The following is a 20,287-nucleotide window of genomic DNA, read 5'->3' on the forward strand; positions in this document are numbered from 1 at the left end:
ATCCAAGCCTGTAAAGGTGTAAGGGCTGAAAGTACCACTTCTCCGCTTAAATTTTTGCTTTAAAAAGTGGAAGTGAAGAGAAAGGATTTCCTTGGCTCATACTCCAGTCTTTCCCAGCTGAAGTGAACTTGGCTTGGGCCATTTAAAAAAGCAGAAAAAGTAAACTCATCTTCTGTGAGAACATTGAAATCTTCAAGTTTCTGAAGGGTATAAATGCCAAGAAGAAGGAGGCTTCATTTCCATAATGATGAGCAGCATGCTGGGAGCAACAGATTGAAATTAAGAGAAGAAAAATTTAGGCGTTATATAATGAAATATTGTCTTTCAAAGGAGCCCATGTGCCATTGGCACATTCTGAAGAAGAGGCAGACTGTGCCAGCAACTGGCTCTTCTAAAAGTGGAAAAGCTGAAACAGTGATCCCCTGTTGCTGGTGATGGCATGGTGGTCTGAGACCTGCACATTCAGTGAGACCAAGGTTATCATTTTGTGTGTGCCTCATGCTGAGTGCTGGCATGTGTGGCAGAGATTTGGGTCACTTCCATGCTCCCTGCCAGGAGTGATGTGGTGCTTTCCAAGCTATGGGTATGCATAGGCATCTATGGCTTCAGATCTATGAAACAGCCTAAAAAGCCAGCTGTGAAATAATTTATTTTCAATATAGTATATGTTAAATATATAAGTGTATATTAAATATATTTTATATTCCCCTTTGGCACTGGAAAACTGGAGTACCTAGAGGAGATCAGGAGACTTGTACTGGTGACTATGTGCATGGGCTTGGTGGCAGAAACAAGGGTACAGAGATGAAGGAAACAGTCAAAACCAGAGTTGCAATAGAAGACTCAAACTGTAATTCCCAACTTTTTCAAACTTGAGGTAGAGATCCTTTAGGCCTTGGTTTCTGGGTAGGGTCTGTCCACTCCCAGAACTGGTAGCACAAAGCTTGTTCCTCTCAAAGTGTGACTGTTGTCTTGTGTGTAGAGTTTTTGCAAGAGAAATAAGAAGCAGCCTCTGATGCAATCTGCTCCCACCAGATGGGTCAGCTTTTATTTGCAGTGTTCAGCCTCAGCTCTCTGCTCCTCTGAATATAAACCCACCATAATTCTATCCATCTGAACGCACATTTCCCAGCCCATCTGCAGCTTGTCATACAACAGGGGCAAAGCAACAGACTTTTGTTGGAGTAAATGAGACCCCTCAGTTATCTAACAGTTGCTGATTTGCGCATAATTGCTTCCAGCAAACACATTTTGTTGCTTTGTTGAGTAAGACTAGGTGAATTCAAGTCAATTTCCTCATTAATACTTTGACTGGGATGGGGATAGGAGGAAATTAAAAAGGCCCCACAAAACCAAAACCACCACTCCCCCTTCGGAAGGCCAGGAAAGAGCAGGAAAGCACTGTATGGCATGCCCTCTGTAATAATGGTTCAGCCAGTAAGAAAACATCAGTAAATAAACCCACTCTCAGAAATGTTCTCCTTTGACTGCTCTTACTAACATCTCAGCTGTGTTACAGCAATGCCTAAATCCCCTGTCCTCTTATTCCGTGGAGTACTGACCTTGAGTTCTTCTTCTGGTTCAGCAGAAAAGATGATTCCAAAGGCTCTCACAGCTTTGCCTCCCTCTACCGCAGCGTGTCTGAGTTCAGCTGAGGGCAGGCACAGCCTTCCCCGTGGCTGGGTTGCTTGGCAGCACTGGCAGAGGAGGCCAGGCACATGCACAGTGGCATGTGGCTGGGATGACTGTCCTGGTAAACTTTCGAAGCTACATTCCCCAAAACACGGTGAAGAGGAAGCTCTGTTTATGCATCTGATCCCCAGATGCAAATGGAGGTGGTGCTTTAGGGTGAAAGGCAGACAGGATATTTTTGATGTTATCCCCTTTAAGTTAAAAGTTCAGTTCAAAGATCAGTGAAATTATTTGATATTTGCCTTCTGAGATTTTAAATTGCTGAAGTCAAACAGGTCCCCTTCTTTCAAAAAACCCCCTGTAAAATATAAAAATGCAAACCAGGTTTCTAGTCAGAAGGATATATTCTCTCAGAAAAAACAGTTGGCAGTGCATTAAGAGAAATTGGCTGCACTGTTCCACTCTTCACATTGCGGTAAAAGCTACATTAAGTATTTGAATTCAAGCCACTGCTACAAGATGGGGAAAAAACTCCACTACAGAAAGGGAAACATTTACAGGGCAGTGGCCACTGTGCATGGCAGGCCCCTTTCTTAACACAAGAACACTGCCTGCTGGAACTAACTTCTCAGGATTAAGTTTTTTACACATAATGATAAACCTGAAGCTGGGGTAATGCACAGATTGATTTCAGCAGGCAGATCTGAAATTAAGATCACACTAGGTCCCCATAACCTTTTCCTCCCTTAAGGTGAACCATACCCACTTTGCTTACATCTGAGAAATAGGATGATTAGAACTTAGGTATGACGGGGCTGTTGTGAAGGTTGCCAGCAGCATCTGTGTCATGAGCACTGGAAATACAGGTGGGAGGTGTGTGAGCTGCCTGGGTGTGCTGGGTGGCCCAACTCTGGTGGCAGACGGGAGGGTTTCCCGCTGCTGGGCAGGAGGGGCTGCAGCCTGCGAGTGCTGCTGCTCCTTGTCCGGCACCCAGCGCTGGTGGGAGCCCTGTGTCCGCAGCCTCCTCTGCTCTGAGCGTTAGGATTATCAGTGTTACCTCCTCTGGCCTCCCTCAAACTGAATGCTGCTTCAGGTTTTAAAATGTCCTAATTGCACTAAAGCATTTAAAAGGATGGGAAAAAAAGCAAGGCAAAATAATGGGAAATGGATGCTTCTCAATTATTTTTGTGCATTCAGCTTTCTTTTCAGCAATAAAAAATTAGATTTTGTGGAGATAAAAATGGCACTTTTCTGCTGTTTGGTTTGAAAAAGATTTTTTAGTTTGTCCAAGAGCGACTTTGAAGAAAATTAAAGTGTTTTTTATTAAACGTAGAAGTCCTGATTTTATGCTTGTGGAAGTGATTTTACCGAGGAAAGGATTCATATACCTTGCCCCTTCAAAAAAGTTTTTTCTTTTTTTTATAAACTATCTTATTAGATACATTCTTCTTTTTTGTCCAGTACTTTTCTTAATCAAAACACCAAACCAAAATACCTCTTAAACCCTAGCTTTGCAAACCTCAGGACGTGCCTAGTTCTTACAAATATGTGATTCCTATTGTATAGGTTTCCTTTTGACATAAAGATATGTGACACTTGAAAATATCTGCTTTCCCTGTAAGAGGATAAAATGAATGTTTGCCAAATGGCTAGCTTATATGAATGACTTACCATTTTATTTTTTAATAGAAATCTGTCAGCTATGTGCAGCTTGGTGTTTAATTCATACTGAATAATTTATGCAAGAAATTTCTTTTATATATTCATAAACTGGAGTTAAGCCTGAAATTAAGATTATGTTAAAAAAAGAATTTGACAGATGCTTTTGCTCGTGATCATATTAATAGACAGTTGTCCTTCCTTTAACTAGTGTGAATTTCCTGGCTTTGTCGTCATGTTCCCATTTAAACCTCTGGGGGTTTTGAGGGCTTGTCATGGAAAAAGATTATTGCTGTGGGATGGAGCTTATTTGGGTGAAGCCAACGGGGAGCCAGGAAAGAGAGGAAGTGAGATGGTTTGAGAGTGCTGGAGTTCATGTGATAAATGACATTCTTTACTATCCTGTCACTGGCTGGAGCAAAGAGATACTTCTCCTTTCTTATCTGGGAGGCCCTGTGCATGTCCTGCATCCCCAGAGGGGCTGTGGGCCATAGCACTTGGGCTCTGGGCCTGGAAGCAGCCTAAAAAGACTCTTAGCTAAGGTTCAAAGAGACATGTTGGTGTTTTTATGTGGTTAATCCTGGGGGTGACGGCAATTTCTTCTATCTGAAATATTTCCTCCCCTTCTGTACTAGAATAAAAGCCTGAAATTTCTTACAAGGATATTAACCAGTATTGTTTCATAACTGAATTATTTTAAGATTTGCTTGTGATTTTGGGTATAGTATATGGGCAAGTAACTTCACTCCATATTAATTTTTAATGCATAAAACTAATAATAAATGGGCAAAATTTTAACCAAAAAAAAGCCACAGTCAAAGTGATTGTTAGACTTCTGTTCCATGGAGCCTTTAATGAAATCAGCATAGTATTGTACGGTCTGTGATTTTGATACAAAGGTGCTTTTTTTGTTGCAAAATATCTGAGTGGTATTTTTGGCCAGTTCTACAGTAAGTGCCCAGCAAAAACAAGAGATAACTTAACTATGCCTGAGTCACTCTGAATTCCATAACCTGTGGACAGCACTGCAGTGGAACAGCAAAGGTATGATTGTCCAAGAGGAAATAAAATAAGGTATAGGAAATGAACCATCAATAAATTCCAAGACCAGAGTTCTCTTGTCTTTGTCCTGTCAACTCTTGCACTGACTTTGCCAGTTTTCTGTATTGTTGAGACAAGAAAGAATAGTCTATCCATAGAAGAGGACAAAAAAAAGGACATGACTGATTCTGAGGGCAGGAGGGTTTTTGGCTACCTTCAAAAGGGTGTTGCTTGCTGACCTTCCCCTTCGTGTACACACTGCATTTTTCACAGGTTTTGAGGCAGATCTGGCCCTTCTAAAGATGACAGGCAGGAGAGCCAGGCCTGTGAAGGAGGATGTTTTGCCATCTTCAGGGAAGCATCAGCATAACACTGTGCGAGTAGATACTGAGGATAAGTGCTGGGAAAGAGGGATTTGTTTCTTCAGCCTTCAGGAGTGGTGGCTTCTTGTCAAGCCAGTTCACCTGGAAGTAAAGTGTGGAAATATGAGTCCTTGCACGAGGAGAGTGGGAAGGGTGTATTTCTTGTCTGCCTGGAATGGCTCTTGTCCGTGCAGGTGTGGGCAGGCTCCTGCTTCCTTGGGAGCAGGTCATCCTTTGGAGGGTCCTTCACAGAATTCTGCTCAGGGAAGCTCCACTGCCTTATCCCCAGCAGTTAGGCAACTGATACCTGTAATCTCTGGAAAATTGGGGCAGAGTTTGCTGAGGCATAATTTGCCAAGTAGGTGGAAATGGGTTGAAAAGTCAGGAATAAGGGCTGGAAGCTGTACTTTAAGGAAAGTAGATATTAATGGATTTTCTTCATTGGACTGTGGTTTGAAGCTGTTTAAATAATGTTGTAGCTGTAACTTAGCTTGCTAATTATTCAGAGATTTTAATTTCTAGGTATAAAAAAAATCTCTTTATAAGAACTGTGTGATGACAAGTGATGTATTAGTGAAGTTGACCAGTTTAATTAGAAAATATTTTAAGTCATCTTAGTTTCAAAGAGTGTGGGTCTCTGATTAACAGTGTGAAGATGTAGGATGGTGAATTCATGTAAACCAGAGAACTCTTTCACTGTGGCAAAAAGTGAAAGCATTAGAGCTTCAGTCCTCAATTTATGCCTGAAGGAGAAACCTCAGAGATGTTATGAATGATTTTCCCTGCACGCGGTGTATTCCAGGGTAAACTGCAGAGCTCATCTGTGTTTGTAGCTGCTTGTGAAGTGTATTCTCTTCATGTTTTCAGAATTTGGAAGAACAGATGGTGAAAGCTCTTCTAAATAAACTGAGTCCCAACCAGGGCTCCTCTACATGCCTAAATCCTGGATGTTAAAACCACAAAGAATTCAGGAGCTTCAGGCACTGGTTAATGCTAAAAACCACATCTCTAGCCTTGCACTATTGTGTCCTGAAGTGATACCTTTTTGTATAGAAGTTTCAGAAAAAATCCCCATCAACTAAGGCTGTTATGAACATGAGGACAAATCATACAGAAGGCATATGCTGGAGCACCAAGGGAAAATAAGCTGCAACACACTGGGCTTTCACACAAATCATGGCTCTGCTGAGAATTCATGCAGACTGTTCCACGCCACCTTGGCTTTGAAGCTGAGCAAAAGATGAGATCATCACTCCTCATGATTAGCCTGGTTCACCCCAGGTAGCCTTCAAAAAAGAAAAAGGAAATAATAAAAAAACCCAAATCAAATCCAGCACCAATGGCCTGAAGGGAGTCAGTCCTGTTTCAGTCACTAATTTGTTTCTTACACAGAAGCCAAGTCACCCTGTGACAAAATCAGTTTCATTCTTGGAGTAGGGAGTTTATTGTGCCAATCAAAATAAGGTGTGTTTTATGCTGTGTTTTTGTCTCAGAGGCTCTGCTGGGAGCAGTGTGTGTTTTGGCACTTCTATGGGCTAACTTCAGTGCGACTTTAGGGCTGTAATAGGTTTCAGTGTGAGTTCTTCAGTATTCATCTCTTGCAAAAATTAGATTATTTAATAACAAGCCCATGAATTTTAGGAGCTTAAGTTTAGACTCTTTCAGAAATTGTATCTCGGTTTAACATTAAGCAAATCTTTGGACAGTCTTGGACTTGTGAGAAATGAGTTTAGTATTGAAGATGAATGGGGGGTTATTATATGCTGCTCCAACCTCTCCTCCATCAGGTTTCTGTAAGAAATGAAGAGGGAAGTGGCAAAAGGGAGGCTGTACTCTGTAAACAGCATCTGTATCTTCCCTGTCCCAGTCCTCAAGGCTGGAGAAGTGTGATTTCATAGACTGTTAGCTGGCTCAGGTAACTCAGCACAGTTGTTAGTCAGGCAGATTCGGGGATAACAAAATAACTTTCTAAGTAATCAGAAGACACTGACAGGTCTAGAAATAATCTGGAAAGTCCTAAAGGCAGATTTTTTTCTGTAGCGGTTTTTCTTACTTCCATTGTATACTGTGTTGAATATTTTTTTATAACAAAAGCACCTAGTGAAAGTCTGAGGTGGTTCAGATAATACTCATGATACAACAATTTCTAAATCTTTTGAGGAGCCATATTAAGTAAATTATGAGCTCTGGCTATTTTTAAGGGTACCAATGTATCTTTTTTTTTTTTTTTTCTTTAATAAGCCTTGTCAACCAGGCTCTAAATAGTTTCAGCTGTCTGTGGAATAAACCAGATTTCGTAAGACCTGATTAAGTTGGGAGATAAACCAAGCTTAAAAGTTTATTATTATTATTGCTTCATGCAAACACCTACAAACTTTGTCTTTGACTGTATGTTTATAGGACACACTGTGTGTCACTACTTGTTCATTGTGGGTATTGCATGAGCAGAAAGGAGTATTACATGTTACTTTTATATTTGTATGCACAGAAGGTGGAGATTTTTGTAAAATAGCCCTGAGTTCTATTCCTTGTGAAGTTCAGCAGGATTACCTACCTTTGGTTACAAACATGTGCCAATAGTGCTCCTTAGGTGTATGTGGGGTTTTTTTAAGTGAAAGTTAATTTTTGGCAAATGTGGTTTACAATTACCCTTCCAGAGCAGCTGAACTACACTAAGAATTGGGGAATCTGCATTCATGTACCTGCCTTTCTACTGAAATTCTCTTTCACTGCTTGAAAATTTCAGTTTAGGGATAGACCACTGCAGTTTTCCAGTGAAGCAGGTCAGTGTAAAACCCTGTCAAATGATGGCATATGGGGGAGCTCGTGTAGAGGGGGAGGATGCTTGTTCTGAGTCAAATATAGGGAGTTTGAGGGTTCCTAACAGATCTCAGTTACTGGTGTTGAGGCCTGAAAATATCAAGGGCTTGGTGGTTGTAGACAGATTCTTGCAGTAAACAAAACAGTTAAGAAATAGAACAGTGTTTTCTTTTTTTTTTTTTTTTTTTTTTTGCATGGGTCTGATGGTTCATTCAGCAGTAACTGGAGTACTTGTCTCAAGTGTCCACTTCACATTAGCTTTCGTCAGAAAAGATGCTCCAGTCACTTCTCTAATCAGCAGCAGCGGCAGCAGCACTCTCTGAGTACCAGGAGGAAAACGTGCCTGGACCACAAAAGAGCAAGAGAGCAGCACCATGTTCTCTGCTCTGCCAGCTGAAAACCCCTCTTGATCTGCTGCAGTTAAATGTGAGCTCTCCCATGGGTGAGGGAGCTTTCCCTCCTGGAGCTGCCCCAGCCTGTGGGAATATGTGCAAAGGGTGAAAACAGAGAGTTTGGATTTAGGGTGTGTATTGGTGCTTGCCTGTGTGCCGGCCTCTCCCCAGACTGGATGCAATCCTGTGTGCCCAAGCTGTTGAAGGCCCATCCTCACTGTGAGATAAAACCAGGCAGACAGAGTGCTCATATGGTGTTGCTGCCTGTCACTGAAAACCTCGTGTCAGCCTCACTGAGAATGGTTCTGCAGCTTTTCTTAAGGGTTTTTCCTCCTCTTGGTTCCTATAGTTAAAATACATAAGCTCTGGCTCTTAGCATCTGTAGTGATAGAGAAGTGCCTAAAGGATATTGCAATGTGTTTGACCCCCTGATTTTGAGCATGATCACCACTTGAGGTAGAAGTTATGTAGTTCATGCAATCTTGCATCATATTAATTTCTTTTTGAAGAACTATTTAGAATTGTGCTGGGTGTGGATATCATGCAGAGGCAGAATAGGACTTAATAATTTTGTTAGCCCAAGGAATGGGAAAAGTGTTCATCTTAAAGGTAAACCAGAGAAGGTGTAAGAGACAACTGGGTGATGAAAATGAGTAGCTGGTAAAGGAGGGAGAGATGAAATAACAGGACTGAAGAATTTACATCTTCAGTCATTTTTCCACCCTTCTGCAAATATCAGGCTTGTGTTGCTTTTATTGCTTTTCAACAGTGCTGTTGGAGGATTAGCCTTTCAGCTTTGGTCCTTTTTCTTAATTTTCTTTAAATTTGATCAATTTTCAGCTGGTAGCTGTTCCTGCCTTTAAGTCTGTGGAATGCCTAAGGTTTTGAAATACAGTAGTGTCAGGGCTATCTATGGCTCAGTAAAGTATTTAGGAGTGCTCTTCAAGATAGCCCTTAGTTTCTCACACTGCTTAATTTGGTTTTTAGCCTGCAGTTGTTATGAATATCTTTCTGATATTTTTCAATTTGAATCACTTTGGCACTGGTTCTTTCCACCCTTGCTCCCCCTTTCCTTCCTTCATCATTCATTTATTCATGTTGTTTTCTCTTTTATATTTTCATTTCCAGTCAGGCATGCATTCTAAAGTTACTTTACTTCTGGAATAAGAAATCTCATTATGCTTATGGGATATTATCCTGTTTCAATTCACTTAAATATAACTTGTCCTAGGCTTGCATAATGTCTAATATCATGGCATAAGATTATTTCTTTCAGTGTTTAGATTGTTTGATGTAAGGCTCCATCTAGTCTCAAGTCCTTATTCAATAAAGTACCAATAAAGTACTGTATTTTCTCTATGACCATCTGCTTTTGCTGTAGCACACCAGAAGCAGACAGTTTTGTGGTACACAATGATGTAGAACAGTAGCTGGAAAACACTCCTGGATATACTCTACTGCTTCCTGCACCAGAATTTCAAGCTCTGCTGCGTCCTCAGAAGGATGATAATTTGATGCGCTCAGATTTGGGATCCTCTGAGGCCTGAAACAATATTTGTTCTTCCATACCTTGGATATGATTTTTGTAGGGTAATAACGTTGACCAGTAACACTGAATTAGTTGGGGAAAATGCAGCTTCTGCTCTGACACTGGTGGTGGGGAAAAAAAAGTTTATTTGTAAGCAGAATCATTCTTGTTGCACATTGTGCAGCAGAGCTTGTGCAGCCCTCGCTGCCTCCCCTGGTGTGTGGAGGGAAGACTGCCCAGAGGCAGGGTGGGCTGGTGTGGGAGGAAGCCAGTGTGGTTTTTTACAGTGGGAAAGCTGGGAGGATTGGAATTCCAGTTTCCTAATTGGAAACATGTAGGCTGTGGGTTTTTCCTGTGGAATTCCATGGAAGTATGACACGATCTTGGCTGGTGGCTTTTCTAGCACTGTAGGTATAGTGGGCCAATGCTGGTGGTACCAAGGAGCTGTTAGGAGCAGAGCCAAAGCTGGAGATGGACACCTGACATACCTTGCGGTAACTGCAGGAAAGTCCCTTTTTCATAGAGGAAAGACAAACCTGGGCCATATATTGGCACCATGGAGCTGATTGACATAGTTTTGGTTTTTGAAGAATTAGTCTGCCTTTTTAAACGTATGCCAGGATGTTCAGTTTTAAGACTGGAGGTGTAACTTGCACCACAAGGCTGTTGAAGGGGATATTCACCTGGCTGATGCCCATCATTGCACTAGGCTGTCTTGTTCTTTTAACCACTTGAAAGGCATGAATAAAAAGAGAGATAATTACTATATTGGCAAAGTTTTCTTTTGTACTGTTCAGAAAGTTGCACTCTGTGTGATCATGATGTAAAAAATGTATAGGTTACCGAGAACAAAAACCCCAAAACGCCAAGAAACCAGTATTCAAGGAAACATGCTCAGCTGTTACATCTAACTCTTCTGAACGCAATGCCTACCACAAAAACTAATTGCTGAGCCCAAGGAAGGATAGGATTTCATGATCTGAAAACTGATAGGTATTGGGACCAAGGCTGTGGGATAAACTAATATTTGCTTAGAAAATTTGGATCAACTGGAGAACTTTCAAGTTCTGAAAGACAGTTTCTAAAATAAAATTTTTATGAGTCCTTTACAGTTCACTAAGCAGAACTCATGTCTGTTGGGATTATATTGCCAGAGATGAGCTTGCTTGTATTAAGTTATTTAAAATGCTCAGAATTGGTTTGCTTTAAGATGTCAAAAAAGGCTATTTTCCTCTGTGCTAGAAGGAAGTAGGGAAAAACTATTTTGTCTTTAGAAGCACAGAATCACAGAATATGGTGAGTTGGAAGTAGCATTTTTCAATCTCTACAGTGGCTTTCAGGGTGTTGTCTTGGTCCTCTGAAGTTTATAGTTAATATCTGTATCCTAGGAATTCTCAGTCTCTGTGAAAGCAAAAAATTTCAAAAGCACACGTCTAATGCTAAGGTGCACCTAAAATACACTTCTGAATATTGCTGCATTTATGTTGTACCCAAATGTACAGGGTGTTACAGGGCTCACATTTCTTGATGGCTGATAGCAAAACACAGGAAAAAAGGAGAGAGACCGATTGAACAGACTACCCTCAGCTCAGCAAGGCACTTGAACAAGTTGCTAGGTGGAAAGAGTGTGAACTGCTCTCAGGGCTTCAAGACAATTAGTTTAGTGGCTGAAGTTGTACATGGAGTTCACCAGTTTGGAGATAGCTATAATGTTGCTGCTATGGAAAAGTTTAAGTTTTTAACACAGCAACATAAGTGTCTACTTGCAGTGGTCCCCTTTTTCAGTGAGGTTACCAAATATTGCACTTCTCTGTGAAAGTTATTGTAGTAATCTGTTATTTTTTAGTACAGTGTCTTTTTGGACTGGCTCTGCTGTGTAGCCAGGATTCATTACACTGCTTTCAATCTTAGCAAAATGGTCTCCATAGTTCTGTATAAAATGTCAGTTATTACTTTTGAAACCTGAAAGGTTTAGCAATATTCCAGATTTCCACCTTGCCTCACATTTTGGCCTTCATTCTGAATAAGTAGTCGCTACATTTTTAACAATATATATTACATTTCATTTTCCAAGCAGTGTTTTATTAGATTAAGTCAGATAGAAGGAATAGCTTCACATTTGTCATAAGTGACTTGCACATTCAGTCAAACACTGTGTGATATTAAGTAGTTTAAATCTCCAGTGTATGAACTGTAAATTAACATTAAAGGCCTCTCTTAAACATCCATTACTCTGTTTAAACAGTCATGCAGAATTACTAGTGGACAGTAATTTCTTCTTGAATACAAATATGTAATTTGTTCTAATGTTGTTGTAACTCTCTTGAGCTGTGTGTCATGAAAAGAGTATCTTAAAATAGGGAAATGGTGAGTGTTATGGACAACTGAGACTCTTATTGCTATTTAGCAGAAGCTTCAGGTTTGCTTGCAGCTCATATTACTAATCTTCCTAAAAGCCAATGATACTTTGGTTGCTGAGCATGGTCCCAGATGATAAATACCCTTCCTGCTGGGAACACTGATTCAGCCACTTTGCTAGTCTTAGCATAAAAATCTAACCTGTGAAGATGTGAAGTATGAGTTGTCTGTCATAAGGGATGACTTTCTTTACCAAGTAAAGTAGCCCTTTAAGGCATCGTGGTAGAACACTGAAAAGTATTTCCTGCAGTCTTTTTTTATAAACAGAGAATTTCAGACCCCAGAGCTCTCCATTTATCACATTATACAAATGTGAGAAACCTGGACATAGGCACAATAAATAAATCAGTACCCCCCTGTACAGTATGCTGTGGGATGCATTTCAGAGTAGAATGTAAGAGCAAAACTGTTGAAGAGCTTGTCATTTCCAGTTCATGTAGCAGCTGTGAAAAACAGCTTTGCATCTTCATAATACTCTAGCACTTTATTTCCAGTATAATCTAAGGACTGGAATTCATGCTTCCCAAGAAGCTTAGTAAGCCTGATGACATGCCCTCAGTTCTTCCAATGACTGAAACCAGCAACTGGCTACTGAAGTCAGGATGGTGTTAGCATCTACTCCAATAGGTTCCTGCTGTGTTGCCACATATTCCTCACTCCAGTGTCTCCATGCCTGCTTCTCCTTCCTCTGTCCCTGCTGTCTCCCAGTCTCGGCCACAAAATCTTCCCTCCTTAACCATTTTCCATCCCTCCTTGTAACCTGCTGCACATCTTTTCCCAGCCCATGCAGTGAAACAAAGCAAAGCATGGCGTTGGAAATTCAATAGTTCCTCTAAGAATTTATTATCATGCCTGAATATTGTTTGTTTTAAACCATGTGGGGATTAAGGTCCTTTGAAGTTCCTTGGTTAGAGTTTAGGAGAAAATAAAATGCCAGTTTTTTTCAGGTCTTTTGTAACAGCACATACAACTCCATTGTGTTCAAATTTATGCTTAAAATGGCTGTTCTAGAGTCACATATAGCCAGAAATTAATTACACTGGAAAAGAATGACTAAAACTTGATTATATTTGTATTTTAGGTTTTATTTGTGGTGAAATTAAGACCTATTCATCTTTAGGACTATTAATAGGGACAATTTGATTTTTATTCTTCTAGATCCAAATTTCTTTTTGCCCATTGTCTTGGTATACTCAGAATGATCTTCCTTAAAAACTCCTGATGTTTTGACTTTCTCAATAGAAATGTGAACATGCATAGTTAGTTGAAACTTCTGCAGTGAGAAAAGGCACGTGCTCTAACAAGAGAAGCATGGCTCTCTCCCTCGTTTTGCACTGCTTAGCTGCTATATGCCAAAGCTGATCTGTACTAATCTTGATAGTATATGGCAGCCAGCTGTATGTATGGCTGAGCACTTGGTTATCCATTTGCTGTGTTTATGCAGAACAATGAACACTTTGATACTTCTCTCTTGTTTTTTTTTCTTCTTTTTTTCATATCTAACCAGCACCTCATTTCTAGTGTGACATTGGGTGCCCAGCATAAGCAGAGAGACAAATTTATCCTTTGAGCAGGCAGTCTGAAGATATAACTGTTTTGCAGATATATTTGATTAGAAACAACTCTTCTTAAACAGTAAAAAAAGAGAAACATTTTGAGTTCTTAAATCGAGCTATAAGTTTAGAATGATCTTTCAAAACAAGAAAACCTTTCCCCCCATTTAAGCTTTGCATGTTGCCAAGCTGTAATGACAAATGTCTTGTGGAATAACTGCTGTTTTTAAATAGCAGTTGTGCCCATTCAGTGTGGCCATGGGGGGTGTTTGTTGCTGATTTCATACACTTCAATGTCTCCCACTGTCAGTGTTCAGTTTGTGGCAGCCTAGTGAAACCCTCTGTGGACCAGGCTATAAGGTGCATTTAGAAAGCAAATGCTTGGCTGGATGTCAGGAAAAGTCTATAGTGTGAGCATGAAGGAGCTTTTTCTATCAAGGCTGAGGTGCTGCAATGCATATTTTAAGCATTTTCAGATCACATACTCCTTGGAAAAGGAATCTTCTGCTTCTTCCTTACAAATGTAATAGCTACTGAGTAGTTATGTATGGATCTTGTCAGGACCAGCGGTAGAAAAGAGCTGTCATCATGTGAGCATGAACGTTAGGAAGCTATTTCTCTCCTTTCCAACTTACTGAAGACTATAAGCAATATTCAAAGGCCTGTATACATGTGAGGGGCACAGTACAGTCAAGTGCCAAGACAAAACATGACTGTAATGGATTTACAGTGGGCTGGTACTGCCCTATGCTATTATACTAAAAACTGCTACAATCATAAAACCTGCATATGGTTGTAGATATATGGATATGATAGCAAACTCCTTTCCTGTGAGGAGCAGGCATTTAGTTGCTGAAATCTAAATTTTCTTTGCTTTTTGTGCTTAGTACACTTTTTCTGACCTCTTGTTCACATAACAGGATCTTTTGTTCCTTTGTTTTAGTCTTCTTTTTTGTAATTAACATTACGCTGCTCATGCCAACAAATTCTTCTGAGGTTGACATGCAGTGTGTTGAAGCTGGAGTTTGTACCCTCCCAATCCTAGGTCTCCTTCCTGAATATCTTCCCTGCCTGTAGCCTGGATGGAGCCTGTGTTGTCCTGTGCTGGCACTGGTATGTGAGCAGATGGTTCATAGTTTTCAGTCAATTCATCATTATTGATGATATAATCTGTGTCGCCATCCTTCAGTTGATCCTGTATTCAAACAAAGAAAAAGATCTGTGGAAGAGAGTCTCTTGAGGGGGATTTTTGTTAAAGCTTAAATGAACAACAACTCTGGTGCAATTTTGCTTTGATTTTATTTCATTACTTGCTTAATTTCTCAGGTGTTCATTTACCATCTTGTTGATTAAAGCAAATAGTTGCTTACCCTGTTCTGCTCTCAAGCAGTGCTGAGAAACATAACCTACCCTTCATATGTTTTAGATCATTTTGGTGCCTAAATATTGCTGATGGGTAGCCAGTACTTTCAGCACCTGGGTGAATTCTTTGGAATATGTCACTCATATTTGAAGCTCATAGTATTAAGTGGCTGTTCATGAAAATGCACCCTGTTGTCATCTTCACAAGTGAAGAAACTGTGTAATTCTTAGCATTACAAGTCAAAAGTTTTAGAAAAGGGACTGCACTGAGGAGTCCAATCCAAAGTGGTAGGTTTTGGCTAACACCTTGAACACAATTAACCAAGCTGGGTACTTACCCCATATGCGCTGGGGCTGGTCAGAAGCCTGGCAACAGGGCTGCACCATTCAGGTAACGTTGATGTGAGAGGTGGCCCAGTGTGGGTTAAGAGAGGCTTTAGATATCTGTGAGGTTTGTTAAAGGATATTTGCCATAGAGATACTGGTATTAACATGCTGCTCTATTACACTTCGAAATTTCATTTTAAAGCACAAGAAAATAATCCAGCTGTATAGAAATATAGAAAATACTATCTCTTAACCGCCCCTCCATTACTGCATACATTCACTGTCATCAGTCTTGTCTAATGTTTTTCAGTAAGAGGAAAAAAACAACCTGAAAACTCCTCCAAAAAAAGAACAAACCCCAAACTATTTGATACTCAAAACCTGTCTTGAAAGGGTATCAGAACGGCTGAAGGGAATGGCATGGGATACATAATGCAGCAGGAGCTGAAACACAGGAAGTGTATGCTAGATTGTCTCCTGTTCAAATTGCATAAGAAATCACAATTGGAGCAAGGCGTAGAAGAGTAAACAGGACAATTTAAGATGCCATTCTATCAGCTAATTTATATAAGAACAGTAGTGAACATTTTCTTAAACACATATTCAGCCTTTTGGAAAATCAATGCATTTCTTCAACAGACAAAGTATATTTCATCAAATATTAAGTTCCTTTATCACTGGGAGTGTAAGTTGTTCTCTGTAATACTTTATCTTCAGCATTCAGTGCCTTTCTTTTACACTTCCTACATCAACGGTTCTTTATACAAAATTATGTAAGTTAGGAATGGGCTTTATGCTCTTGTCTCATATCTGTCTTTTCAATCTTTTAATCCAGAAGTGCTTTATTGAGATAAAAGAAAAACCTGCTCATCTTGAGCAACTACATCATCTGCGTATCTGTCAATAACAGCTCTCCCATGAGTCCTTCAAGTTGACTTATCTTCTCTGCTACTTTTACTCGCAAAGTAATTTTCAGTGTTCTTTGGGAAGCAGATCTGTCAGCTATTTTTGCTGCTAGGGAAAATTTACTTTACTGATTTGTCATCCCACTTTCTCTCCCCTGCTCCTTTCTCTTGCTTTCTTGCTTGTACCATCTTGCCCAATCTTTCTCCCTACCTCCTTAAAGAAGAAAGGAACAAATGTAACACTGAGTAGTGGTTCAAGTTCTGCAGCAATATTGTAGAAATACTGAGGAAGGAACACTGGGTCTTGAGCCTATCCACACCAGTGCCTCCTTTTCTTTCATTGTTGGCTCTTTATGGTATCGCTGCTTTACACACAAAGTACAAATTCTTTATCCTGAAGAAATGTAAAATATGCTTCTGATCTCAGTTAAAAATTGAAAGGCTGAATAACTTGCTCTGTCCTATACTACAGACATGGAAATTGTTCTATAGTGGTGTTTTAGTGTGCGCTTTTTGTATTTATTTTTAGAAGTTAAGCTGCATCTGTCAGAAGATCGGGTGGCTTCTTCATCCAAGGTCATATACTGAGTTAGTGTGAACAATTAGTTGAGGTCTACTTCAGAAAACATGGTGACATCGTAATATAAATTCTTATCAGAACCCTGATCAAGGTGGGAATCTCATGACATCAAATTGTATAGGGCAAGTCTAGATTTGTCTCATTTCTGTAAGAGTAAAATCAAGCCAAACAATCTTTTTTGTTCTATTCCCAATTTTATCTGAAACCTCCAAACTGCCAGGCTGGTAAGAGCTATTATTAAAAAGCAAAGTATGAAAGCCATTAATTAAGAGTTGCTCTGTTTTCAGCACTTCAGAAAAACCTAATTAAAAGGCCAAAAATGGAAGTACAAGCCTAATTCTAGGTTTTTAATCTTTGGAAATATTTGCTTTGTTATTACAAACAACTTGAATTGTTTGAACTGAGTTGTCAGACTGAGCATGAAAAATACAGGCTTGTAATGGAAGTTGTATTTGATTAGACTGAGTTCTGTCTGCTCTGTTCTTTCATTCTCCTCCAGAATCAGTAATTGAAGGTATTACCCTACCTTTCTTAATCTGAGGATGTCTGAGCTAGACCTTACTTGTAAGCAGACTTATAACTTCCTAATGAGCTTTTACCCCACTCTGTAAAATTTAGTCCTGTTTTTACCTGTGCTTGCACAGAGCCTTGACCACACAGAGTAGCAGGGGCTGCGTGCTGAAGCAGAAAATCTACCCAGCCACCACAGTAATCTTCAGTCCTCTAAGCCACTACTACTTTTAGCATAAACTCCTGTCTGGTGTGTTTAACTGGTTGGTGTTTATGTATGTGGATATTCTGAAGTTGAGCAATTACTTCATTTTGCAACAGGTTCTCTAAATCCCCTTCCTTTTGCATTTGCTCTGACACATTCACTGTATATTGTCCGTGCTTCTGCTCTGAAGCCTCTTGAGATGCAGTTTAAAGTGAATGCAATTTTCTTATGCTTGTTGTGATGATTCTGTAATAAATTATTTATCTTTGTTCCTTATTTAACTAGATATTATTCAGCCCACTCAAGGAACTTAAATTGCACTGGCCTATTTTTCATTGTTTTAATAACCTATGCCATAAATGTTTCCTCTTTATTGTTGACACAGTTGCTTTATAGTATTACAGACATAATCACCTCGTTTAGGGCAGCATAAAAGAGGAAGAAAAATTCATGTGCAGTGCTGGCATTTCAAAAGAATATCAGACGTGGGTCTACAGCATTTTAAGGCTGGCAAGAAGTCTTATCACACTCCAGTTGCTTTGGTTGCATCTCCAGGGAGATGTAATTTAAATAGTGTAATAGAAAAAGGTAGATTTTGCACTAAGGCTGCTTTAAAAAATTGGAAGGAACTAAGTGCAAATCTCTTGACCTAACTTGGAAATTACAGTTGGACCGAATTCATGCCTGCCCAGTTCAGGGATAGGGAGAAGATAGGGAAACGCTGCTTTGCACTTCAGCCCTCCGTGAGCAGAACAGCCCACCTGCACGTTTCTGGCCATACAATGGCCTGGTTAGAGAACGTTATTAATATTGTAAAGGTGGCAACATCCAGTTGGGAAACTGGATTAAGGATGCCAGTATAGGCATGTGTATAGGGAATTTAATCCATACACAGTGCCGGGATATTACTGTGCCCTGCTTTTATAATCAAATACCCATTTTCCCATTGAGCTCCAGGCTTCCACTTTCAGTTCACATGCCCAGAGATTTTTATCCTGGTTTACCTGACTGCTGTTTGACCATTCCCTTGCCCAGACAGTTTCAGTCTTGCCAGGCACGGTTCCTCTCCCCATCTCACTGACACCAGGCTCAATATCTAAATGTGTTTTCCTGTTCCTGGTTCTGTCTATTCTGAGTTTGACTGATATGATGTCCTGTTTGCTCTAAGTGCAGTGTATTTAAAAATAATCTCATGAAGATTTATCAGGAATCAAACCATGGAATTGTGATTTTTTTTTTTAACATTGTCTGAAACAATAATCTCTTATGGAAATCTTCCTCCTATACAGCTTCTTCTTCACAAAGATACAGGTAACCTGAAAGAGCATTTTCAAGTGAGAAGTCTCAGGTAAATTTAAGGAGAAACACTGCTGCCGTTGCAGCCATATTGCAGAATGTTCGTGTTTTCCATTAGACAGAAAAAATCTGAGATGTAAAAAAGTTTTCACTTTATATTAGAATGAAAAATCAGAAGTTAAAAATTTGTGACCATACTTTGTTAAATTGATATGTTCTGTCAAATTTTGAGGATGTTAGCAAAAATCACTATCTTTTTTGATAAAATAGCATTAGCATGTTCAAATAGGGAAAGATATTCTGGCAGAAATGTTGAGGCTGTTTTGACTTGGACTTAAGAGGTTCACTTTCCTTTTGTTGGAGGAGCAGAATCCTAGTCCAACTGTGGCTCTGCTATGAAAAATATAGTAAGAGTGAAATAGCAACAAAAAAATCCACACTCAAGCACCCCACCCAGCCCCTCAACAAAGCAGATGATGTGGTCGCAGGTGGAAATACATATGGAAGCTCTGTAAAGCCCTGTATTTGGCCCCAAAGATGGTTTGCCTTTGCCTCATCACCTAAAGGGGGCTCTGTAACTGGAGGCAATCCCATCCTCCTCAAAGGCAAATATGCTCACACTGTATTTACTATTAAAAGCCCCAAAGTACAGGAATTCTTGAGATACTTATCAAAATTACATAGAGCAATTTTTCCAGGGCATATTTTCTTGTATCAAACTGCTACAAATGCACTTTTGTTACATATGTCATTTGATATTCCACTGCTAGGTGCTATATTTCTGCAGGTATGAGTATCTAGAAGTTAATGTCACCACTCCCAATATCCATCCTTTGTGCAATGTTTCTGAGATTTCTTGAGATTCTACAGCCTTTTGTTCTAGTGTCCTTTTTGTGAATATTTTGGAGTCTCAATTTGTAGATTATTTACGAGTTTTAAAATTACTTTTTGTTGTGTTTATGAAGAAATATACTTAAGGGTACGAAAGCAAAGATGTCACTTCTATTTTTTCAATCTATTTTCTGTAATAAGGACAATTCACGTTTTGCTCTTTGTTAGAGTTTAGTTTGTGTGTCTTATTTTTTTAAAGGATGATTTGGTATAAGTTCCGTGTTAGCCTAAAGAGCAAACATTTCCAGTTTGGTAGTGTTTGAGTGGGAGCAGTCAAACCATGGAACTTTTCTCTGGCTGGGTTGTGCACGTGGCTGACTCCTGCTAACAGCTGACTGAGATTATTTGGGTGCTATAGAGCACAGCTTGTGTGCATGACTGAGCTGGGGAGGCACAGAGACATCGCCAGCTCTAAAGGGCACGTACAGCAGATTAAAGCGACCCAAAGAAGGAGAGATGTTTTAGAGGGAGCTCTCCTCCTGGCTCTTGCAAGAGAGGATACTGTACATGTTCTCATGTACCATGGAATTTTTAAAGGATGGATATAGACTGGTTGAAAAATTGGGCAAGGGTTATGTCAGAGTTAACTGTTGTTATAACAGATGTGTGTTTGAAAAGCCCGTGAGATCTATGGTGATTTAACATGTAAAGATAAGTTAGTCTGCACTGTGGAGAAAGCTGAGGAGGAATCACTAAATCTGGTATAAATTATACTTTAATTTTAACTTATAGCTGTTACTAGCAAATTCTGCTCTAGTTCTTTGTGACTTTTTAAAATCTTTCCAAGCAGAGGTTTAAAAAATTTT

The 20,287-nt window shown here is 39.7% G+C and overlaps 1 protein-coding gene across 2 annotated transcripts in view; it reads right to left on the reverse strand.

The window, feature by feature from the left end:
* Positions 1-12,664: 12,664 nt before the first annotated feature.
* The window catches only part of SLC9A9 (solute carrier family 9 member A9), a 178,552-nt gene continuing 170,929 nt past the window's right edge, over positions 12,665-20,287 (reverse strand). For both annotated transcript variants that reach the window (XM_032119758.1, XM_032119757.1), the window contains 2 exons: positions 15,106-15,211; positions 12,665-14,600 (listed from right to left, as the gene is read on the reverse strand). In XM_032119758.1, coding sequence (XP_031975649.1) covers positions 14,379-14,600; positions 15,106-15,211 — 328 coding nt within the window. In that variant the 3' untranslated portion in view covers positions 12,665-14,378. The remainder of the gene's footprint in view (positions 14,601-15,105; positions 15,212-20,287) is intronic.

This window comes from Corvus moneduloides, chromosome 10 (assembly GCF_009650955.1).
Source record: "Corvus moneduloides isolate bCorMon1 chromosome 10, bCorMon1.pri, whole genome shotgun sequence".
NCBI classification, from domain to species: Eukaryota; Metazoa; Chordata; class Aves; order Passeriformes; family Corvidae; genus Corvus; species Corvus moneduloides.